Source organism: Pelobates fuscus, chromosome 2, assembly GCF_036172605.1.
Source record: "Pelobates fuscus isolate aPelFus1 chromosome 2, aPelFus1.pri, whole genome shotgun sequence".
Classification (NCBI taxonomy): Eukaryota; Metazoa; Chordata; class Amphibia; order Anura; family Pelobatidae; genus Pelobates; species Pelobates fuscus.
In genome coordinates, this window is record NC_086318.1 from 393261248 (window position 1) to 393288366 (window position 27119).

Consider the following 27119-nt stretch of genomic DNA (forward strand, 5'->3'; position numbering starts at 1 on the left):
TTCTACTGTTTTTTCTTCCGGTTGTATTGGGTAATTTAAAGAAACTAGGTGTGAGATGTGTCGAGAGGTTTCTCCCTTTCCTATATATAACTTTGGGAATATCTGGTATTTTCCGTCCCAAAAATTCATCAAGCTGCAGGATGGACCAATGTTTTTTAAAGATTTTATTGATATGAAACGCCTTTGAGTTAAACTGCGTGTTGAAAGAGTACTCAAAGGGATTTCTTGTGTTAATTAATGGTTTGGATCTATCAACCAAAAGGTCCCCCCTATTGGTATTCCTGATTCTTTTTGCCTCTGCCTTTAGATGCTCTTCTCTATACCCTTTTTCTACAAACTTTTTAATCAAAAGGTCTGCTTGCTCTTCATATAATTTTTCATTCGTGCAGTTCCGTCTCAGCCTAGTGAATTGGCTTTTGGGGACTCCTGAGAGCCATTTGGGATGATGTCCACTATTTGATTGAATGAAACTATTTACATCTGTGGGCTTGAAGAAGGTCTTAGTTTTAATTACTGAATCTTCAATAAAGATTGTCAGGTCCAGAAAGTCTATGCTCATTGGATTGTAAATTGGTGTAAACACCAGAGACAACGTATTGTTGTTGAGATAGGAGAAAAAATCATCAAGTTGTTCATCAGACCCTTTCCAGATTACAAGGATATCATCAATGTACCGACGCCAGAGCACCAGGTTTGCCCCAAATGGACTATCAGTCCAAATGAATGTTATGCAAACATCTTCATGGACAGCTGGGAACGTTCATTCATTTGGACTGATAGTCCATTTGGGGCAAACCTGGTGCTCTGGCGTCGGTACATTGATGATATCCTTGTAATCTGGAAAGGGTCTGATGAACAACTTGATGATTTTTTCTCCTATCTCAACAACAATACGTTGTCTCTGGTGTTTACACCAATTTACAATCCAATGAGCATAGACTTTCTGGACCTGACAATCTTTATTGAAGATTCAGTAATTAAAACTAAGACCTTCTTCAAGCCCACAGATGTAAATAGTTTCATTCAATCAAATAGTGGACATCATCCCAAATGGCTCTCAGGAGTCCCCAAAAGCCAATTCACTAGGCTGAGACGGAACTGCACGAATGAAAAATTATATGAAGAGCAAGCAGACCTTTTGATTAAAAAGTTTGTAGAAAAAGGGTATAGAGAAGAGCATCTAAAGGCAGAGGCAAAAAGAATCAGGAATACCAATAGGGGGGACCTTTTGGTTGATAGATCCAAACCATTAATTAACACAAGAAATCCCTTTGAGTACTCTTTCAACACGCAGTTTAACTCAAAGGCGTTTCATATCAATAAAATCTTTAAAAAACATTGGTCCATCCTGCAGCTTGATGAATTTTTGGGACGGAAAATACCAGATATTCCCAAAGTTATATATAGGAAAGGGAGAAACCTCTCGACACATCTCACACCTAGTTTCTTTAAATTACCCAATACAACCGGAAGAAAAAACAGTAGAAAGGGTTTTTATACCTGTGGGCAATGTAAAGCCTGCAAATTAAGACCAAGCCATATTGAAACCTTTAAAAGCACAACCACTGGAGAAGAATTTAAAATCAAAGGAAATATAACATGCTTATCCACCAATGTGGTATATTTACTCATGTGTGGCTGTGGGGCACAGTATGTGGGGAGAACCGGACGGAAAGCCAAAATACGCTTTTTGGAGCATTTGAACAATATAAGGAAGGGGGTTCAGAACCATTCAGTCCCCACACACTGTAATCAGTGTCCCAGCTTCAGAACACATAGTCTGTCCTGGATTGTCATTGAACAAGTTGTTTTGGATGCAAGGGGAGGGGACATTATCACCAAACTCAGACAGAGGGAGGGATTCTGGATACATAGGCTCAAAACTTTACAACCACTAGGATTAAATGTAGATTTTGATTTGATTTGTTTTTTATAAATTATAATCACATCTATTTATTCTATTTATTTTTATTTTTATTATTTATTATTTATTATTTATTTTTATTTTTATTTTTATTTTCATTTTCATTTTCATTTTCATTTTCATTTTCATTTTCATTTTCATTTTCATTTTTATTTTTATTTTTATTTTTATTTTTATTTTTATTTTTATTTTTATTTCATTTTATTGTTTTATTTTATTTTATTTTATTTTATTTTATTATTATTATTTTTTCTCTCATATATATATTTTTTTCTTATTTTATATATACATATTTTTTGCCAGTGACTCCAGAATCTTTCCCTTTGCCACCATCACCTCTTGCACACACCTCCCCCTTTTTTTCTGTTGCCCTCTTAATAAGCTTATTTCTCTTATATATTTAGACAATATTATATACTTTCAATATGTAAATAAGAGAAGTGTGATCAAAATACACAATCCTATATATGATGTGAATTGCCCAGTAATGGTATAGAGCAGGAGATTTTAACATACTAATGGACAGCATCTAGGTCCTGATAAACATTAACTGTGGGAATATAAAATCCTGATCCTATTATGCCTTAGACCGAATTAGACATTAGAGCTAGAAACAACACTGCATGCATAAAGAGAGAAACAAACTTAATTTATAATGACTGTACATTGAAACTAATACGATGAAATTCCATTTTTTCTGTTTTGCACTGTGGGGACCTTCTGATGTCGATATGAAAATCGGACGAAGTGGAACGCACGTGCGTTCCAGTGACGTACGTCCGCTCAGATGGGGAAGAAGTGGATGTTTCCGGGTCTATGGAACGCATGTGCGTTCCACAAGCAGGATCCGGAACTCCATATATGGAGTGAATGATTAAACCGACACACAGCTGATCGTTCTTTTGAAAATTGGATTGAAATACCGGTGAGACCTATAAAAGGAAGTTGAAGCCCCCAGAGGAATTGAAGCACTACTCCTGAGGAAGTCTGGTGACCCAGATGAAACGCGTAGAGACTTGAGACTTTTATTTTATTGGCATTTTATTATTTTATAAATGTGTATCTGTTTTGCCTGCCTGACCTCTTTATAAGGACGTTTTGGCCCCACACTGATGGAAGAAAACAGAATAATTTTGATGAGCCTTTTTACCACTACTATATTGTAAGTGTAACCATTAAAAGCTGTGATTTTACTTTTCAAACGGTGTTGCACTATGATATTTTTTATCTTTTGCATGCTTAATCTACCATCCTAATTTCGAGGAATCTGGGGATATCCATCAATTTGATGAGCTTGAAAACTACAGATATTCTGTAAGTGCGATATAAACTCAAGGGGACACCTATGGCTTAACGTTAATCCCCTATGAGCGCTTTCTTTTATTTCTTTATAGGTCTAGATATATTCTGTTTTATCCTATATGTTCTAGACAGGTGCAGGGAATGGCGACCAAATCAGTTTTCATAGGGATTTGTCTCTGGTGTCCTCAATATGTGGGATACCAGAGAACAAATGTGGAACATGACTGTTAAAGTGTTGTGTGGATGCTCCCTGTGGTGTTGTATGTGCTTGGAGGTTGCTTGTTCGATTGCATGTGTGCATAGGAGACTATTTGTGGTGTACTTTGTGTGACTAAGGGCTGTAGTGAGAGAGAGAGAGAGAGAGAGAGAGAGAGTGAGTGTGAGTGTGTGTTTATAGGGCCTGTCCATTTAAGAGTTAAATCACTTTGTTTATGCAACCCTAACAACACATTCCTGGGCTGTCACCTACACAGGCTCCCTACACATTTTCTGTACAATCTCTTTAATTTAGAATTTCTTATCTTCTGCTCTGTTAATAGCCTGTTATAGCCAGCAGGAGCCTCCAGTGTGTGATTAAAGTTCAATTAACAGAGAAAAGACAAAAAATGTGTAGAGTAAACACACTGCGTTGTCAGATATGATTGATAATCAAACACTTTTTTTCTATGGAGGCTGTGTGAGTCCCAGTCAGGGGAGGTACAAAAAAAAGTGATTTAACTTCTAAATAGCAGAGAACTAAGCAATGAGAGTGCATGGGCATGACCTAGACTAGGCATAGGCAACCTTCGGCACTCCAGATGTTTTGGACTACACCTTCCATGATGCTTTTCCAGCATTGCAGGTGTAAGGGCTTTATGGGGGATGTAGTCCACAACATCTGGAGTGCCTAAGGTTGCCTATCCCTGACCTAGACATTAAACCTGCTAAAGTTGTTTTGGTGCTTAGTGTATCCCTTTAATTCTGTTTTGGTTTCTTCAGGGTCAGGTCCCAATTCACTATTTTGAAGTCATACCCGGCCAATGTTATGATTCTTTTAGCCTTGCACATATGCAGCAGAGCTGAGACACCTTAGAGGTGCTTTCAAAAGTGAGTTAATCATTAAGAATTCTACACATTGCAATTTTTTTTTATAACAAGTGTTTTATAGAGCTTTTTTCCCCAAGTGAACTTGAGTTGCTTTAACCTAGCAACCAATACATTTATTAGTAAGACGGGGAGAGTGACAAGTAGGTGGTAAATGGGAAATACCTAAACAATATATCATATCATAAGTATGGCTGAGGAAAACCAGACAGGGAAATTAACATAATATATGACTAGATAAGATAGACTGAACGATAAGAAAAGAAAAAAGGCACAGTAAGAGAAGGAACAGCTGCCAAAATGGTAATCGGACACTCAGCAGAATATTTGCTGTAAAACGGCTGACACTGGGTGATCAATAATATTGTGCATGTCATGTTTTTAGGTTAGAAATAACCCCAATAGTAGATCGTATATGAGTTAAAGGTGCATGCTCAAGTAAATAACAGAGTTAATTGCCATTCTGCCAATTATGGCTTGAATCTAGGAATGTACAAAGATGTGTCAGATTCTGTTAATTAACACTCTGCTGTGTGGTGTTACTTACATCAGGAATTGCATAATTAGAAGTCAAAGTGAGTCTATCAGCACAAGGTAGATAACAAACTTTAATAAAATCACTAATACTGTATTAAAGTGTCAGCCTAAGCACCAAAAGCACTTTGCATTCCTGCCAAGGAAATGGTTCTCACCGCATCCTGGGTCCACAGTCCGGGACTGGCCTATAAAGACAGCGACCGTGCTGCCCATCAGTCAGTGAGAAGACCTAGTTTCAAGTCGCCTTATATTCATTTTGTTTTCATTGTGCAGGCAGTGTGCGCATGTCACAGGAGATAGTGAGATGACGCTTTCTCCGCCCTGGAAAGAACTGTGCCGGGGACTGCAAAAGCAGTATGGCTATCAGTTTCTAGTACAGGTCTATACACTCTATGTCAGGAGTGCCCAAGAGGTAGATACCCAGGTGTTAAACTTCAACTCCCATGATGCTTTGCATGCCTTTAGAATGCTTCAGAATGACAAAGCATCATTGAAGCTGTAGTTCTACACAGGACCATCTCTGACATTGATTGGACCCTGGGCAAGCATTTGCTTGGGTCCCCTGGAGTAACTGGTCCCGGGGCAGCTGCCCCGTGTTAAAGACGGCCCTGGTTCTAAAACATCTGGGGATCCACCTTTTGGGCACCCCTGCTCTATGTGATGATTAGAACTGCAGGTAGGGGATAAACCCACAAGGTAAACCAGTCTCCATAGGTCAAAATGGAATGCTCTTGTTGGATTGTCTCATTCTGATATGGGGAGGGACAATAGCAGACCACCTCACTAAGCACTGCGTGACATTTTAATGTAATCCTTTCTTTATTTTATTTATTTGCTATTTTTTCTTTTTTTTATAAATGTGCAATATATTTAACATATGTGATCAGTTTTTACCTTGACAAACACTACCTATTAGCGTGCCACAGTATGAGTTTTTTATTTAACTTTTTTATTTAACTGTATTATCACCCAGTGGCAGGATAATTTTAGTCTGTAGGGCAAGTACAGTAAAATGAAGTGTGACTTTTAGAATGCTATAGTACAGGGGTGGTCAAACTTCATGCCTGTAACAGCCTCATGTGAAAATTTAGAAATATAAGAGCCGCAATTACATTTATTGGAGTGTTCAACAGAAGCCACCATGTGTCTCATTCCCCCTCCCTCCACTCCATTCATATGTCTCATTCCCTTAGCCCCCACCCCCATTTGTGTAATTCCTCCATTTCCCACATGTGTCTCATTCCCCCAGTCCCCCTTGTATCTCATTCCCCCAGTATCATCATGTGTCTTATTCCTCCAGTCCCCCTTGTATCTTATTCCCCCAGTCCACTCATGTATCTCATTCCTCCAGTCCCCCTTGTATCTCATTCCCCCAGTCCATTCATGTGTCTCATTCCTCCAGTCCCTCTTGTATCTTATTCCCCCAGTCCACTCATGTATCTCATTCCTCCAGTCCCCCTTGTATCTCATTCCCCCAGTCCACTCATGTATCTAATTCTCCCAGTATTATCATGTCTCTTATTCCTCCAGTCCTCCCATTTCCCTATGTATGTCATTCCACCAGTCCCCATGTATCTCATTCCCCCAGTACATTTATGTATCTCGTTCCCCCAGTCCCACCATGTGTCTCATTTCTCCAGTCCCCCTGTTTCCCTATGTATCTCAGTCCCCCAATCCCATATGTGTCTCATTTCCCCAACCCCCTTGTGGCGAAACCAGCTTCGCCACTGTGAACTGGAGAGGCCTGGTTGCTAGCCTCCTGCCCAGCGATTATGGCCCTGGGAGATTGGGCCCTTTAAGAACAGTGTTCACCCATTTAATGACTATGGGAGAAGGATTGGCACTTACTAGAGGGCACTTCGGATGCAGCCGAAGTTGCCGAAGTGCCGAAGTTACCGAAGGTGTCGAAGTCGTCGAAGTGACCGGCATCGGACAAAGGACCACGTGGCGGCGGCCATTTTAACTCGAACACCGCCGACCCGTACCATCGACTGCACTTCGACACTTCAACTAAAATCGAAGTACCGAACACACTTCGAACGGGACTTAGTCGTTTTTATACCAGGAAGGGACTGACCGCACAGCCCAAATCCATGGAACTATTTTGGGCAAGAAAAGGTGCTTGCGGTCGGTCATAAAAGGACTTCCGTGTAACTTTTTATTTACTGAAGGGATTGGTATGATTTTTGAGAGTGTTTATGTTTAAAGTATGCTGAGTCTGAATATGTGGTTTTTATGTGGATGCGATGTAGGGTTTCAAAGTTATGAAAGTTGTGTAAAAGTATATTTTAAACTGTATGCATAATGGGATTATGTGTCACACTAAGGGGAGGAGATGTGTGGGATGTAACATCTATGTAATTGGTTCTTTTATGCCTCCCCCTGGGTGTGGCCTGTATGTGTGAGTTGGAAATAAAAGCCAGGCTGGATGAGCCAGTCCTGAGTTCCTGTTTAACCCTCAAAATGAAGTGTCGTCTCGTTCTTGGGGGGAATTGGATTGTAAACTGACTGCCAGGAGTGTAAGCGGATTGTATGCTTTTCTTGTTCAGCTGTTCCAGTTCGGAGTGTTATTTCGTATCCAGATCGGGAGTTTGGTGTTCTGCAGTAGCTGTGCCTGTCTCTAGGAAAGGGGATTATCGCCTAAACGGATTTTATTCCCTTTTATGCTGAAACGGTCCGCAACACCCCTTTTGTCTCATTCCCCAGTATCACTATGTGTCTCATTCCCCCAGTCCCTCAGGTTCCCTATGTATCTCATTCCCCCAGTTCCCCATGTATTAAATTCCCCCAGTATCACCATGTATCTCATTCCCCCAATCCCACATGTGTCTCATTTCCCCAGCCCTCCTTTTATCTCATTCCCCCAGTACCACCATGTGTCTCATTCCCCCGGCCCCCCATGTGTCACATTCCTCTCATTCCCCAAGATCCCATATGTGTCTCATTTAATCCCCCATGTGTCTTACCCCCTCTCCTCCCATATGCCAGCCTACCTCCCCTGTGTAGCATGGCCAAGTCGCAGACCGTGGTAGAGAAGTTTGTTTCACTCCACCTGGTCTGACAGGAAGCAGTTTGACGCTCTTAGTGCACGCTCTTCCTGTCAGACCAGGTAGAGGGAAATAAGCTCTTCTACCACCGTCCGCGTCTCGGCCATGCTACAAGAAAGCACCAGCAGGAGGGGAACGCTGTGCAGTGCGCTCCCCTCCTGACGGTCAGCCGGATCCTGCTCCCCTGGGCCAGTGCACCCTAAGAAGGCTCCTTTTGTGCCTCCTAATGCAAGTGCCAGCCCTGAAGAGTTTTGACCCTCTAAAGAGTTGCATGTCTGCTATCGTGAGATTAATGCCAAGTTTGCTTAAATAGTCTATAATGTCATATATCCCATATTGGAATTGTGAAATTGCAGCAAATAAAAGAGCCAGTTTTCTTAAAATCAAGGCAAGCCAGGAGACAGTGGTTTCTATGCTGTCTGCATCTTTTAAGTCCCTAAGGATACTCGAGCTCCGCTTATGAATAATATGTATATTCGGACTATATATTCACAGCCTTCTTCCGCTTCATTTAGCAGCCTCTGCATATATTTGAAATCAAGAGAGTGCTTTGCTTGTTTTTATTCTTTCTTATACAGAATGGGAAAATACATGCAAAACTGTGTTGGTTGGTTGGAGTATTAAACCAGAATATCTGTGACACAGATAACCTTTACATATTTTAATTTTAAAGCAACACTGTCACCATATTCAATGCCACCATTTGCAGTATAAAATTACTGTGAAGTAATTACTGGATCTCCCCTGCTGGCTCATGCAGAGCTGGCGCTATCTGAGTGCCGGCTATGCTCTAAGCCTCCACGGGCTGGTGGGGAGATCAAAGATCTACCTCACCAGCCCACAGCAGCATGGAGGGAGGCAGGAAAGGACCCGGGGAGCTCTAGACAGAAGCTCCGCCAGGTTCCTCTCACGAGATCTGAGCGTTGCCTCGGCAATGCTCAGATCTCGCAAGAGTGAACTCTAGCCCCGCAGGCTAGAGTTCACTCTCCCTTGGACCACCAGGGATGGCACATGGCAGCAAGGATTCCCCCCTCCCTACATAAGGTAAGAAGGGAGGGGGGTTATTTACTAATCTGCCCCCACCTTCACAATCCCTCCAAACATACAGCACACACACATACAGCACACACACACAGCACCTACACACATACAGCACCCTAACACAAACAGTGCACGCACACAGCACCCTCACACACACAGTACACTAACAGCACCCTCACAAACACACACAGCACCCTCACACAAACAGCACACTCACACACAGCACACTAACAGCACCCTCACAAATACATGACACAAACAGCACCCTCACACACACACATCACACAAACAGCACCCTGCCACACACAGCACACTAGCAGGACCCTAACACACATACTCAAACACCCTCACACAAGGCACACTACCAGCACCCTTACACACAGCACACAAACAGCACCCTCACACACAAATCGCACCCTCACACACAGCACACTACCAGCACCCTCATCCACATGGCACACTACCAGCACCCTCACACACACACATCACACTAACAGCACCCTCACACACAGCAGTATGTGTATGTGTGTGTATGTATGTGCATATATGTGTATATATATATATATGTACATGCAGCGTGTGTTTGTGCTTTAGGGTGCACACACTAATGCAATAGGCTGCGCACGCCTATGTAAGCTACCTGTATGTAACCAACAGCAATCCAAATAACAAGAGCCATAACCAAATATCTTTGTCAGCAGTTGCTTTGTCAAGGCTCTAGCTGATTGAGAATGTTGTGTTTGTCTTTATATGTTTATGGATAGAACTTATCTTTAAATCTGCCTCAATGTCATTTTCAACACTTTAAAAGGACTAGCAATAAAAAATTAAAAAATCAGAACCGTCATTCTTGTTTTATTGCTATTGATTTTGAAGTGGGAATATCTGGATAATGGAATTGCTGCTGGTTACAGATCTTACATGAAGTTACCTTGTATAATCACTGTACTGCAACATGTACCATAGGGAAATTAAAGAAACAAAGACCAAAGCACGGAGTCAGATCAAAGCTAGGGTTAATTAGCAATTTTATATTGTGTTTAATTACCTTGTACAATGCTGTGTTCCTTTAGATAATTACTTACTCTTAGGTTCATGTCTTCTACTGTAGCCACTATAGTCTAAATATTATTATACAACAAGGAACGTGTATTTACACTATGTATTAACTAAACAGTGAATTTTTTTACTCACAATACAATGAATTGAAAACAGAGTTTGTCAAATATACCACATATGTTAGAACAGAGGAACCCAGATAGGAATAATTTTGAGCTAACCATGAGTAATTTCATTCTTTAAAAAATGTGACTCAATTTATTTGCCAAGTTCATAGATTATGCTTTGGGTTGTTATCAATTTAAAGGAACTCTCACACTGTAGTGGTTGTGGTGTCAGGTGCAATCCCATGGTAAGTAGTCAAACAATTTGCAAACAGTTTTATAACTTATCTGGAGTCTGAGAGACCCCAGTCTCACCCACTACATTAGCTTCCCAGGTTCAACTCACTGGCTGAGAGCGCCACAGCTAAGCTAGCTCAGAGCAAAGAGATTTTGGCTCTCCTAGAGGAGGTTTCTGGATACTGGAAGAATCCAGGTAAATTGTAAAACCACTTGCAAACTGATTACTTACACCTTGGCACACCTGGCATGATAGCCCCTACAAAGTATCTTAAAGGAACAACCCAAGTACCATAGCCCCTACAATGTGCTGTAGTTGTTATGGTACTTGGGTTGTACCTTTAAGATACTTTCTTAAAGGGTCACTCCAGACCCCTTAGAAACTTTAGGTTGCTAAAAAGCTTTATGTGTTAAGAGTGTGTACTATTTTTTTCTTTTTGCAATAGAATAGAAATTGGCACTTTTATAAATTAACCTGGTTACACCTCCTTGGCTTTAAAGCACACAACAGGTAATGTTACTTCCTGTTTTTGGTAGCTCAATGCAGCTGACCTCAAGAGGCAGCAATTGCCCAGAGCACTTGACTTCCAAAGACTTATAATTGAACTGTGTTGCGAAGTCTGTGATTGGACTGCAACAGAAAGTCTGGGCGGGGTTAGAAGGGGTGAGCTTGCAAAGGCACCAGACAAGAGATCTGCAGGCTTTGCTAGCTGTTTTTAGATATAACACTAATGAAAAAATACATAATTAAATGCAAGCAATTTTTCATTTGGAGTATATCTACTAAACAGCGATTTTTATTTATTTTGTATTTGGGCAGTGGAGTGCTCCTTTAAAAGAGGTCCATTAATGAAGGTACTTACAATATGTCTGCAAACGTTTTTCAGCTTTAATAGCTCTGCCAGGTTAGCTAGATATATTATTCTGAGCTTTACCCTCTTATGGATATTCACAAATGAGTAAATTGATTTCCCCATGTTTGATCAAAATAGTTTAAATTAAACATAGTTGACGTGGGGAGTGTTTCATATTCAGCTACTTTTGCCCAAACTTTCAAATTATTTTCCCAGCAATCCACTCTTTCACGAACAACGCTGTCTGTGCGGCAGTCTTGGGGCAAATCACAGTCCTGTTGTGTTTTCTGTAATTGACTTGTTCTTACCTAACTATCACTCTTTTCTTTGACAAGGGAAGAGGACCTGAAATCTCTTCAATTTCTGCAAGATCTCACCAGTGACATTTTAATCAGAAGCTGTGGGTCCACGAGGTGGGTATATCTATCCTTCCGGCTGAGACAATCCAATATAATTTCATCATTAATGTGGCAATGTCTGGGTCTCCTACTACAGGGAAGCAGCCAGTAGGAGATATTAGAAAGATTTTGTGTTTTAACATATAAGAATACTGTAAATTCATTCTTACAGATTTTTTAAAGTAGCTTTTTCACACATATATTTCTGGTTTCCATGGTAACACTTGATCACCTCATTTCATTTACTTGGTGAGTGTCCCCTATTTATCTCCTTTCCACTCCAATAATCTAATACTGCTTTTAAAAAATACATATTTTTAGGGTATCGAACGACAGCATTCATTTTTTTTATTTAAAGGTGCACTGTAATGTTGAACGACATATACTTATTTTAATGTTAGATTTTTTTCAGCAAGTTTAGCTTCAGGGCCTCGGTTTATAAAAGCCATAAGATCTACCTGTAGCCCAGCGCGGTGACAGAGCCCAATCAGCAGCAAAGGATGACAGGGAGGGAATCAAGTTTTTTTTTTCTATTCTTATAATTACCTAGGTCTGTACACTGTTGGATAAGCTTTCCAAATGATATAATATTTTGCAGGGTCACTGAAATCAGTGCTAACAGTCGGTCAAGTTCGGTAGTCTTTTACAGGTTTCCCTGCAGGGCCCATAGTCTGTGGGCAGGAGGCTGGCAAGCAGGCTTCTCCAAGTACAAGTGGCGAGGTTACTTTCGCCACACAGACATACATTCACTCACTGACAGACACAGACACTTACAGACAGACATACACACACTCACTCACTGACAGACACACACACACACACAAACACTTACTGATAGGCATACACTCACTGACAGACACACAAACACACACTCACTGACAGACATACACTCACTCATTGACAGACACACACACTCACTGACATACATACACTCACTCATTGACAGACACACGCACACACACACACAAACACAAACACACAGACACTCACTGACATACATACACTCATGGGGCAGCTCCTCACTCCTCCAGCGCACTGTTTAGTATGCCGGGGCCTGAATGACGTCATATTCCGGCTCCCGGCATCACAGACGGCACGCAAGGAAACGTCCCGGTGGGCGCCCCCAGCAGGCCAGCGCCGTAGGCGAATGCCTAGTTCGACTAACGGTGGCTCTGGCCCCAGGCAAATGCCTAGTTCACCTAACGGTGGCGCTGGCCCTGTATAAATGCCAGATAGTTGATAGGTGATACCGTAAGGCAATGATGTTTACACCAAAGCTGTTAAAGTTATTATGATGCCTATACAGGGCTCGAGTCCTGCAGGAACGCATGGGAACGGCGTTCCTGCACTTTTTCCAAAGCAGGAACACCGTTCCCAGTCCTGCAGGACCTGCCCTGCTAACTGCACACAGGGGCCATCACACGCGGCGTTCTGTAAGAGCGTTGCCACGGGTTACCATGGCAACGCTCCGCACAGGCGAGTCTCGCGAGAGTTGAAGCTGAGAGAGCTGGAGAAGAACGCCGCGTGTGACGGCCCGTGTGCAGCGGCTGCTACCCTCCACCGGACCACCAGGCGATCTCCCCCCTCCCTGACAAGGTAAGAAGCAGGGAGGGGGGAGTAAAGTAAAAAAAAAAAAAAACACATAAAAGTTAAAAAGCAAATGCATCCCCCCCATAATCCAGCACACACACACACACACATAATCCAGCACACACACACACATAATCCAGCACACACACACACACACAATCCAGCACACACACACACACACAATCCAGCACACACACACACACACAATCCAGCACACACACACACATAATCCAGCACACACATAATCCAGCGCGCACACACACATAATCCAGCACACACACACACACACACATAATCCAGTACACACACACATAATCCAGCACACACACACATAATCCAGCACACACACACACACATAATCCAGCACACACACACACACAATCCAGCACACACACACACACATAATCCAGCACACACACACACACATAATCCAGCACACACACACACACATAATCCAGTACACACACATCATCCAGTACACACACACACACACATCATCCAGCACACACATAATCCAGTACACACACACACATAATCCAGTACACACACACATCATCCAGTACACACACACATCATCCAGTACACACACACATCATCCAGTACGTACACACACACATCATCCAGTACACACACACACACACACATCATCCAGCACACACACACATCATCCAGCACACACACACACACATCATCCAGCGCGCACACACACATCATCCAGCGCGCACACACACATCATCCAGCGCGCACACACACATCATCCAGCGCGCACACACACATCATCCAGCGCACACACACACATCATCCAGCGCACACACACACACATCATCCAGCGCACACACACACATAATCCAGCACACACACACACATAATCCAGCACACACACACACATAATCCAGCACACACACATAATCCAGCACACACACACATCATCCAGCACACACACACACATCATCCAGCACACACACACAATCATCCAGCACCCACACACACACACACACACACACATAATCCAGCACACACACTGCATTCATTATACACAATCTGCACTTACTACAAACACACTACATTCATTATACACACTCTGCACTCATTACAAACACACTAAATTCACTGTACACACTGCACTCACTACACACACTACATTCACTATACACACTCTGCATTCATTATACACACTCTGCATTCACTACACACACACTACATACACTGCATTCATTATACACACTGCATTCATTATACACACTCTGCACTCACTACAAACACACCACATTCACTATACACACTCTGCATTCATTATATAGACTCTGCATTCATTATACACACTCTGCACTCACTACACACTACATTCACTATACACACTCTGCATTCACTACAAACACACTACATACACTGCATTCACTACAAACACACTACATACACTGCATTCATTATACACAATCTGCACTCACTACAAACACACTACATTCATTATACACACTCTGCACTCACTACAAACACACTACATTCATTATACACACTCTGCACTCACTACAAACACACTACATTCATTATACACACTCTGCACTCACTACAAACACACTACATTCATTATACACACTCTGCACTCACTACAAACACACTACATTCATTATACACACTCTGCACTCACTACAAACACACTACATTCACTATACACACTATATTCATTATACACACTGCACTCACTACACACACACTACATTCATTATACACATTCTGCACTCACTACAAACACACTACATTTATTATACACACTGCACTCACTACAAACACTTCATTATACATACTCTGCTCTCACCACAAACACACTACATTTATTACACACAATCCGCACTCACTACAAACACACTGCATTCATTATACACACTCTACACTTACTACAAACACACTGCATTCATTATACACACACTGCACTCACAACAAACACACTACATTCATTATACACACTCTGCACTCACTACAAACACACTAAATTTATTATACACACTGCACTCACTACAAACACACTACATTCATTATACACACTGCACTCACTACAAACACACTACATTCATTATCCATACTCTGCATTCACTACAAACACACTACATTCATTATACACACCCTGCACTGCACTATATGCATAGGAGTGCAATTTTTTTTAAGGGGGGGGGGGAGGAGGCGGAATCTTGGGTGAGTTCCCACACTTTTTTCCCCAGGACTTGACCCCTGTGCCTATATATCCCTTTATTTTGAAATAGGTAGCTGGGGCAAGGCCAGGAACCAATTCAATAATTTGTTTAAGATTTTATGACATTAGAAAGTTGGAGGAAATCTAAAGACACGTCTGCTTTCAAATATTTGATCAAAATGCTACAGTATTAATGTTTGCTTTTTTTAAAGGCAGCGCACAATTTATAATTTTAACGGAGTCTTGATCAATCAATGATGTCTAATTCAAATCCAAAGGCTGTGTACAGTCTTTCAATATGTCCTTTCTTTCTTCCTAGAAGAATACCTAGAAGAATACCTAGGGCAAACTTTAAGAAAATGAAAGCTATTTGGACAAATTAGCACTGGAAAATTACACTTCAATCAGTATGGCTGAGCTCTGCGAGAAAGTTTAGTTTCACATTATTTCTTCTTGTCTTGTGCTTTTTCAGAGCTATGGAGCATGTATTCCAAGAACATCTTCAAAGACCACATCCTGACATTGATTGGGTACGTAATGCACATGTAGCGTTTGTTGTTATGACTAATTTAAAGGGACGACTGCAAACTCATCGTAATTCAAGTATACACATTGAAAAGGTCAGGGCTGTAACCATTGCAAGCAGGTGCAGATGGCATCAATATGCAGGGAGCTAAACACAAGGAAACGGCAAAGGGAGGGAGAAGGCAACTTCTCAAAAAGGAAAACTGAAATATGTTTAAGCAAAGGAGGAAAAAGTATATACAGATAGAAAACACAAAAGATAACAGAGTCAGGTCGTAAAACAGAACGGTAGCAGATTCTCAGGGAACAAAGGGCACAGGAAACTAGGAGCTGAATGCAGGAAGGTCAATTAATAGAGTTCCAGGGGCAAAATACAATGCTGGGATACAGGGCTGATAGAGATGTGAGCATTAATAGGAAATTATTAGTGCAAAGCGCGTGCAAACTCCCAGTGATCTAATCAGTGCAACAGCACAGCAATAAATGCATGGTCAAAGTTGGTATAACAGCCTGACTGCACTGCAGTCTTCACAAGAACAAATCAATGCCGAGCTTTACAAGTACCTTCTTTAGATCTAATAGGATTCTGGGCAAGGCAGCAACAAGACGAGGAGAGTCACCCGGTGTAATTATGCAGTTAGAGCTCCAGCGCCGGCCCAGATACATGGTGATACATCTATCCAGCATGCACTGCACAATTCTTAAAGGGACTCTAAAAGTCACCGAGATTACCGCACTTCAATGAAGTGGTCTGGGCGCAGTGGACCTTCCAATTTTTGTTTTTGTTTTTTAGAAATGGCAATGTTTACATTCCAGGGTTTATTCTACCACAAGTCGAATTAATACAATGCTTTCAATGCTTTCCTATGGGGAATCTAGGATGTTCTTGCCGCCCACGTGCATCAGGTCCCCAAGGCTCCTTTAAAAGGAGCATAAGTAGCACTAGATTGGACAATTGCCGGATGAGGCCATGCCTCCTCAATGACATTGCGGGAGGCGGAGAGGTTGGCTGCGCCGCGGCAGCTTCAGAGTTGGAAAAAGGTGAGTAAAAAAAAAAAAAACACCTATTGATTCCAGGGACACTATAGTGTTAGGAATACAGGTTTGTATCTAACGCTATAGTGTTCATTTTATCATATCTATTTCCTGCAGCTGCATATCTATACATTTCAAATAGTTTGTATTACATTTTTGTAATAACTTGGGAATATCAACAAAGAAGAAGGGTACAGAAGAAAAAGGAAAAACAAAGGGAAATTTTCTCCATCCACAATGGTATATATACAGTATGTATAAGAAAATAGGACGTTTTAAAACATACATCAAAATAAGATCATTCAACTGTATGAGACAGTTATAATAACAATCCTGTATTGCTAAACCGTTTCAAATCTAAAGGCTTATACCAAATAAATAACACTGTATTCACACACTCTAATCACCAAGAACTTCAACATCCCCCTCCGTGAGATACCCAGCCCTCTCATAGTTAAAGAAATTATTTTTGTTTTATTTAATTTTTTTGTCAATCAGATTTTTTATTGAGTGAGAATGAGATATAACAAGCAAAAAAACAATACAATTGTCAGAAATATGATAACACATGCAAATATATTGTTTGTACATGTTGGGTCACCACTTGTTTTTTTAATATTACATGCTTAATTATATAGCTATAATCATTCTAGGAAAAATAATTAATAATCTATGCTTGACATACATAAGAGTACCGCCGGGGCTAGGCCGAGTATCAAGAGGGTTCTCCAAATAAATGTGAATAAACACAAAGAAATTAAATTTAAAACCTCCAAGATAAGAGAGGCCTGAGTACCACATCACATCAGGGAGAAAGCACAGCCCATGTAAAGGGTAAAAAAAAAAAAAAATAGTATAATGTAAAAAAAAAAAAAAAAGAAAGAAAGTAATTTTCCTTCTCAGATTGTTGAGGATGTAATTCGCTGACTTGTCACAAAATTTCATTGCAAGTCAACCATTGCTCCAAAACAGAGAAGAATTAAAATTTCAGGACTCTTTATTGTTTATTCCCATCCCTATACATTGAATTGCAGATTTGAGATTAAAATAGCCAGGCTTTGACTATAGCTCTGTTGTAATTTTTTTTCCCATATCAGCACTTTTTGACCAAAGTTTTCAGCTCAACTTTCAATTCCCTACAATTGATCAATTCGAAACATCATATGTGAACTCCATAAAGCCATCAGGATGGCCACACAAGCTTTTTATGCAACAGACAGAAACAAAGTGTCAGCATGGACTATGATCCAACACGGACAACTTCAGTGAATAAAGTTAAATCTAAACCTGAATACTAACGCATATTACTGGGCCTTAATGCTGTATAGAATAGTATAACACAGACAACACAGACTGAGGTCAGGGAGACCGAGAATACATAAATGAGTAGAGAAGCCAAAGATAACTAATAATAGAATGAAGAATGCTCACTATAAAATCCCGGGTCAGGTAACTCAGATAACCACTAAGAGAAACCAGGACAGAGCACAACGTAATGGACAAACTGAGCATATATAGCCCTAAGAAGGCAATAATTGGTTATTGGCAGTCATGTGACTCTAGAACATGTGTGCGCGCAATGCCTGCGTGATGACCTATGCGCGTTCGCGTTACTAATTGTGTCAGGGAAGGCGGAGCCATGTAAGGGCTCTGGTTTACAACGGGCGCATCAGGAAGAATGCCAGAGGAGAGGGCAGCCACAGAGGAAGAAGACGGAAGCAGCCCAACAGGCAAAAGGACGTGCCTTGTGGAAGGAGCTGCATCGGAGCGCACCAGACTGGAGCACACCCAGCGGTCGCCGTGATACAAAGTGTTCCTGGAAATTGTCTAAGGGATATATCTAAATTGTATCTCAGTTAGTATCTATCCAAAACACTTTCTTGGCTTTTCTTACCCCTATCCTAATCCAGACGACCCAACAGTCCTGATTTCAGAAGGACACTGCCAATTTAAGGGTCCTGTCCTGCCATCCCAATTCAGTTTCCTGGTGTCTCACATCTGGGAAATCCAGGGAGCTATCCTTGAGTATCACTCACTGTGCATGGGCCACTAGGAACCTGCAGAGAATGCTGCAGTAAATGTTTTTGTAAGGTCCTACAGTTTGCGGGCTGGCCAAACTGGCCCCTTCCTTTTGGCGCACCCAGCCCATTATGACCATCACCAGTGATGCAAGTATCGTCACTGGTGACACCAACTCTTAGGCCCGCCCACCTATACTGATCTCATACCTCCCAATGTTGGGAAGGTGTCTAATTTTACATTTTATTTATTGTGAGAGAGAAAAAAAAATTATAGATTTGCCACTATTTGAGTAATAAACTAAACAGGAATTGTGCAGAATTGCAAATTTTAGGCTAGAAACTTTTACAAGGAATTTAACCGGCATACCATCTACAACTGGTTTAAACCTATGAATCCCTTGTGTGCTCCTCAAAGCATAGTGAAAAGAACATCAATTTAATAATGCATGGACACAATGTAACAACTTCCTGTTTTTAAAAGAAAAAAAAACATAGGCGATTCTGTTGGAAACAGAGAACGAGCCATGTGCACAGGAAACATAAAAACATCCCTAGTCATGCATTAATTTCACTGATTAACTGTTTATTGGGATGACTTCTGAACAACATATTGCTTTACAGCAATAGCAACCAGATTCCCAGATATCTGTAGAACTACAACTACCATCATGCTTTGCTAGGCTGACAAAGTATCATGTGAATTGTATTTCTCCAACATCTAGGGATCTACCTGCTGGACACTCTATTTTGACGTATACATTTGTAATAAGGCCATTGTAACATGCCTTTAAATAATAATTACTACTACTGAACACTATAGTTGCACAGATTTAGTAGTGAAGGGGTTAAGTTACTATTGCGAATTCAGTCCCCTAACATTACATTTTGCAGCTTTCACATTAGGAGAGCTTACATTTTCCTTGCATTCTGCATGAAATTAATTTTAGCAGGGGAACTGAGCGGAACGAATAATTAATCATTATTCAGGTACACTGTCTAATTGATAGTTTTTAATAAAATATGGCTGGTAATTAAGATCTTCATGCATAATACAAATTTGTTAGGTGTGCGGAGCTTGGAATCCAAAAATATCACTTCATTTATTTTGAGTTTTAAATAGCTCAGTTTCATAAATGTCAGCAAAGATTAAGGAGTTCAATCCAGAAATCTACAAAGGGTTAATAAGCATTTGACTCAACGAGGAATGTATTCATTCATTGAGATCAGCTGGAATTAAAAAAAAAATGAAAAACTACAAAAAGTTTAACATCGAAAAAAAAAAGACACCATATTAAGGGGTTACTTCAAGCACCATGACCACTTTGGTGCCCTTACATGGTTATGGTGCCTGGAGTCTGTATGTTCAGTGTGTCCGAAAGAAATACCTCATGTACAGTGATAAAGAAATTTGCTGCCAGAGGCATAACTCCACAAGAGTTCTAGGCTGCTAATGTCAATTCTGTACATAATAGGAGTTCATCATCAGCATGCTGGCGATGGGAAGTAATGGCGGCTCACTGTCGCAGCCTAACTCCCTGACATTCCTTATCCTGGAGTGAGGGGGAGTGATGTTACGGAAGGAGGATCGAGCTGCAAGGAGAACTTTGGCCTCAGAGTAGGATCTAAGGATTTGTTGTGTGTGTGTGTGTGTGTGTATATATATATGTATATATAGTTAATAAGCGAGTGCACTGTTTAGTTAATAAGCGAGTGCACTGGTTTGTGTATTTTGTATTTTATATATATATATATACGAAACAAGATTGCTCCTGCACTCACGCTTAAATGTCCCTTAGGGGCCGGGTGCCAACCAAAAAGTAGCTTCAATATCCAAGGAATTCAAAGAGATGGTTGCACTCACGTAATTAAAAGTCCAAAGTTTAATGACAATTTGTTAAAATATCCAAGATCAACGTTTCAGTCCATGCAGACTTTCATCAGGATCATAAAATATGCCAGCAAGGGCCACTCCAATCAAAAACAGTGTTTGATCAAAACACTGTTTTTGGTTAAAGTTACACTTCAATGAGATCAAAAGCTATAACTAGATCTGTAAGTGCCCCATTAATTACCACTGCATACTGTATTTATATATTTATAAGTAGATGTCTGTTTTCTCAATGCACTGTCTGTTGATGTAATCGTATTTTTGGCCGATACTTTTACCAGAAGTATATGAACTCAAAAGCTATACTTCCAGCATAATGTGCATTAAATCTAAATACTTCAATGCTATCAATTTTTAAGTGGCAATTTGCAGTCAATGGAAAATAAAATCCAACTACAACAGAGTCTGTTGCTAGAACATTTTAAATCAATTAAAGAATACTCGTTGAGGACACAGTTCTCCTAGAAAGGTCAGGAAAGGAAATATACAGATAGAGCAGGATGTATCATTTAGGCTTCAACTTTTAACGAATAAAAGAGATAAATATGACGTATAAATCGTTAGTCTAATAACTCATATTATAAATGGCATTTCACATTATTAAAATTAAATTGATAATGTTTCTTCTGATTTCATATGTTTCTAACGATATCTCTAATGGTTGCGTTCATTTTGATTTTATTTCTCCCTGAATGCCCTCTAAAACAGCATCCATCTCAGGGAATATCTATTAAGCACTGCTGTTTTATTGGCATATTAAAGTTTCACAGCAAAAGTACCAATTTTGTTCATAAAGTGGAAATTTCACTTTTCTGTAAATTTTACCAGCAAATGTTAAAAATCACCTATAACTTGTGTTAATCTTTTTTTCATGAGACACTCCAGTTACTTTTAAACGTGTATTAAAAAATTAGCAAATGGCATCGCAGTCCTGTTCATTGTAGGCACATCCAGGGCACACAATGCAAATGAGTAGGGGGAAAAGAAACATTGTGTAATTTCTCCTGCTCTCTGTATTCTATCTCTCTGATGACTGCCAGGTGCAAAGCACATAGATTATAACATTGATTTACATTGAACTAAGACGGGGACACCTGAGAAATACATCTCTTTTTAAATATAGGGAATCCGTAACATAATAATAAAAAAATATATATTTTAAATTTATGTAGAGAAATTACAAAGGAATTGCAAATTTTAGGCCAAAAAAGCCAAGCTGAAAAAAATAGCTGAGTTACAGATTTTGATCCAGTTTGCATGTTTTACCCTCTTATTTGCAATTCACTTGTCAATTCTTCACAGTTCCTGGTTTATTGAATAAGACCAAGTGCGTTCTTATCACTACTAGGTAACATCATGTATAATGGAGTGAAAATTGCTGGTATAGCAGAATGTCATTGTTACTGGAAATTAGAATGCAGCCTTGACAAGTTCCCGGCTTCAAAAACTCCCCCAGTTTGTGATTGGCAATGAAGCTTCGGAGAATAGGTGGCGGTACACACCTACTTACCCAGTCATATACCCTCATTCGAATCCCAATTCAATGAATCCACTTATGAACCTGTATATGTATGTGTGGGACTCTGTATCTGAAATTGTGTGCCTATACATGTATGTGATTGTGTTTATGATTACGGTATTTATCTATATATGTGACTTTATGTGTCTTTTAAAGGGTAACTTTAAACACCATGACCACTTCAGTGATTTGAAATGATCATGGTGGATGAACATGTATGTCTTGTTCGACAATCCTGCTGGGCAGGTGTCTATGTGATGTGTCTAGGTCTCTTTGAAAATAATGGGAGCATCAGGAGAGGCTGAGACAATTCCTGGTTTGGTGAGAGGTCCTCGTAGAAGCCGATAACTTAAGGGAGTTGCAAAAAATGCAGGAATTTCAATGCATAATATATTTATATAATCAATAGAAAGCTGGATCGTCAATTCCAATTTAGCTAAGCTTAGAGGGGAACTGCCACTTGCCAGAACACAGTCATGGTTATTCCCTAACTGAATTCAAGGTGAATTTCTAAATTAAAGGGACACTATAGTCACCTGAACAACTTTAGCTTAATGAAGCAGTTTTGTTGTATAGACATGCCCCTGCAGCCTCACTGCTCAATCCTCTGCCATTTAGGAGTTAAATCCCTTTGTTTATGAACCCTAGTCACACCTCCCTGCATGTGACTTGCACAGCCTTCCATAAACACTTCCTGTAAAGAGAGCCCTATTTAGGCTTTCTTTATTGCAAGTTCTGTTTAATTAAGATTTTCTTATCCCCTGCTATGTTAATAGCTTGCTAGACCCTACAAGAGCCTCCTGTATGTGATTAAAGTTCAATTTAGAGATTGAGATACAATTATTTAAGGTAAATTACATCTGTTTGAAAGTGAAACCAGTTTGTTTTTTCATGCAGGCTCTGTCAATCATAGCCTGGGGAGGTGTGGCTAGGGCTGCATAAACAGAAACAAAGTGATTTAACTCCTAAATGACAGTGAATTGAGCAGTGAAATTGCAGGGGAATGATCTATACACTAAAACTGCTTTATTTAGCTAAAGTAATTTAGATGTGTTCCTTTAAGATAAAGTAGCCAAACTGCAAACATAGCTGGCTTAGAGAATGTTTCCAGCTTGCTTAATTTTTACTAGGCAAACCTGAGTGTGTTTGTGATGTCTGAAAAAGAAAATTTAATGGAGAAATCCACACACCGGTGTTTACCTCTATCCGGGAGCCTAGCGCCTCCATCTTGCCGGCTGTCAATCATTGTTATAAATGCTGCCATTTCTGTCACGGGATATAGTGTGTCAAGAATCTGAAACAATATCTCAGTCTCTCCTCCTCCTCCATTGTAAAGTGCACCTGCACTGATCTACATTGGGATGGTAGTTATAAAGACCCTTATAGTCACCAGATCACTGCATCTTAATGAAGTGGCCTGGGTGCAGTGGTCCTTCTATCCCTGCCATGTAAAACATCACAGTTTTCTAGAAACTGCTTTCACATTGCAGAGTTAAAGCTTAATGTAGTTCTGGTGTGTAGCATGATGTCAGCTAAGAAGGCAGGCAGAGCCAGACGTGTTGCGGCTCTGAAATAAAGGTGAGTTTAATACATTTTACTCTTCTGACAGGGGGCCCGCTAAATAGAACTATGGTGTTATAAATACATGTTTGTATTCCTGACACTATAGTGTTCCTTTAGGTCCACCATGAGAGGTGCTTTTGCTGTACAGACCAAAAGTGACTTGGAAGCCCCCATAGGGATGTATTGATTCAATGATTTCCTATGAGGAAGGCTCGATACATGCGCAGCACTCTGAGGAGCATTGGATTGAACCACGTTGGAGGATGCCATGTCTCTGTGATGATGTTTCAGGAGGTGGTGAGGTGAGTAGTGCTGGTGAGTAAAAACTTTATTATTTATTTTTATGGCACACATCACTTACATTCCATACTACTATCACTCCAAACTTATCCCTCCCTCTTTTACCCCAAACTCCTATCACTGCCACCCAGAAACCCCTCCCTTTCATCCATACTCATGTACCACCATCCCTTCCTCTCACCCCATACTCCTATCACTGCCACCCACCCATTCCTTCCTCTCACCCCATACTCCTATCACTGCCACCCACCCATCCCTTCCTTTCACCCCATTCTCATATCACTCCTACCCATTTCTTCTTCTCCCTGCATACTCCTACCACTCCAAACCTATACCTCTCTTGTTTAATCCTCCTATCATTCCCAACCATCTCTCCCTTCCATACTCCTATCATTCTGACACATCCATCTCTCTCTCTCTATCCTCTAATCACTCTTACGCTCCTCAATAGTGATGTCCCGAACGGTTCGCTGGCGAATAGTTCCTGGCGAACATAGCGTGTTTGCGTTCGCCACAGACGGCGAAAATATGCGATGTTCGGTCCGCCCCCTATTTTTTTTTGTGGTCTTTCAGCCAACTGTACTAATACTAAGTAAAAATTACTTAGTATTAGTAAATTGTGCCCCTACTCGCAATACCGTGAGTAGGGGCATGTCTATTAAACAGTGAGCAGCCTGTGGCTGCTCACTGTTAAAAAAAAAAAAAAAAGGGCCCCCCCTCCCTGAGCGGGTAGGGGCCCTAAAGTAAAAAAAGTGGGGAGGACCTATTGTCCTCCCCCCTGGCCCCCACCCCTGAGCGGTGGGTGGGGGCCCTAAATACCAATGGGGGGACCTATTGTCCTCCTCCCCGGCTCCCCCCCGAGTGGTGGGTGGGGGCCCTAAATACCAATAGGGGGGGACCTATTGTCCTCCCCCCGGCCCCCACCCCTGAGCGGCGGGTGGGGGCCCTAAATACCAATGGGGGAGGACCTATTTGCCTTCAGGCTTTTTGCTGTTAACACTGTCTTTTCAGAGAAAATGCTGTGTTTACATTACAGCCTAGTGATAACTTCACTGGCCACTCCTTAGATGGCTGTTAGAGATCCTTCATGGGTCATAGCTGCCTAAAATGCATCCAAACATTCAGTGTCTCCTCCCTCTGCATGCAGACACTGATGCATTGATTCAGTTAATCTCTATGAGGAGATGCTGATTGGCCAGGGCTGTGTTTGAATCATGCTGGTTCTGCCCCTGATCTGCCTCTTTGTCAGTCTCAGCCAATCCTATGGGGAAGCATTGTGATTTCTGATGATGTCAGCAGACTGCTTGTTTTCTGAGTCAAACAGCATGCAAAATTACAGCTTCTGGCTTGAATACAGTAAGATTTTGCTATATTTATGGAGGCATGAGGGGCCCAGGGGGGCTAGATGGTGGTTTTAACACTATTGGGTCAGGAATACATGTTTGTGTTCCTGACCCTATAGTGATCCTTTAAAGAAAATCTGTAACTCGTAAGACATGCTGACTGATGTGCACAGGGAAATTTTTTTTGCTTTGTGTCGAATTGATTAGTTATTTTTAGTTTGGAAATTTTTAATGTTCAAATTTCGGTTCAGAAATGTGTTAATTGTCTAATTGCAGAAGCCCATTTTGCCGCAATCATGAAAAATGATGATGTCAGTCACAAAGTTACCATGGAAAGTTCCAGTTTACGGAGTTATCTATTAGACTGATGAAATATCAAAATTAAAGGGACATTATAGTCACAAAAACAAATGAAGCTGTTTTGGTGTATAGATCATGTCCCTGCAGTCTCACTGCTCAATTCTCTGCCATTTAGGAGTTAAATCACTTTGTTTATGCAGCCCTAGCCACACCTTTCTCCATGTGACTTACACAGCCTTCCTAAACACTTGCTGTAAAGAGTCATCTAATGTTTACATTATTGCAAATAATAGTGTTCCTTTATTGCAAATTCTGTTTAATTGAGAATTCTTTATCTCCTGCTTTGTTAATAGCTTAGTAGACCCTAGAGGAGCTTCCTGTATGTAATTACAGTTTAATTTACAGAGCAGGAGATAAAAATTGTTAAGGCAAGTTACATCTGATTGAAAGTGAAATCGTTTTTTTTTTCATTCAGGCTGTGTAGGTCACAACCGGGGGAGGTGTGGTTAGGGCTGCATAAACAGAAACAAAAGTGATTTAACTCCTAAATGGAAGAATTGAGCAGTGAAATTGCAGGGGAATGATCTATACACTAAAACTGCTTTATTTAGCTAAAGTAATTTAGATGTGTTCCTTTAAGATAAAGTAGCCAAACTGCAAACATAGCTGGCTTAGAGAATGTTTCCAGCTTGCTTAATTTTTACTAAGCAAACCTTAGTGTGTTTGTGATGTCTGAAAAAGAAAATTTAATGGAGAAATCCACACACCGGTGTTTACCTCTATCCGGGAGCCTAGCGCCTCCATCTTGCCGGCTGTCAATCATTGTTATAAATGCTGCCATTTCTGTCACGGGATATAGTGTGTCAAGAATCTGAAACCATATCTCAGTCTCTCCTCCTCCTCCATTGTAAAGTGCACCTGCACTGATCTACATTGGGATGGTAGTTATAAAGACCCTTATAGTCACCAGATCACTGCATCTGTGTAGGTCACAACCGGGGGAGGTGTGGTTAGGGCTGCATAAACAGAAACAAAAGTGATTTAACTCCTAAATGACAGTGAATTGAGCAGTGAAACTGCAGGGACATGATCTATACACCAAAACGGCTTCATTTGTTTTCATTATCTATACACAAAAACTGTTTTATTAAGCTAATGTTGTTTTTGTAACTATAGTGTCCTTTTAAGAAAAGCCCTTTCCTTAATTTTGATCTCTCATATGTTTAGTAGATAATGCTTTTTATTTATCCTTATGTGGAAT

At 40.7% G+C, this 27119-nt stretch overlaps 1 protein-coding gene across 1 annotated transcript in view; it reads left to right on the plus strand.

Moving 5' to 3' along the window:
* Nucleotides 1–27119, plus strand: part of LOC134587457 (spermatogenesis-associated protein 7 homolog) — a 222910-nt gene that overhangs the window by 161195 nt on the left and 34596 nt on the right. Inside the window, exons 9-10 of the mRNA XM_063443834.1 lie at nt 11524–11601; nt 15837–15894. Of these exons, the coding sequence (XP_063299904.1) occupies nt 11524–11601; nt 15837–15894 (136 nt within the window). The remainder of the gene's footprint in view (nt 1–11523; nt 11602–15836; nt 15895–27119) is intronic.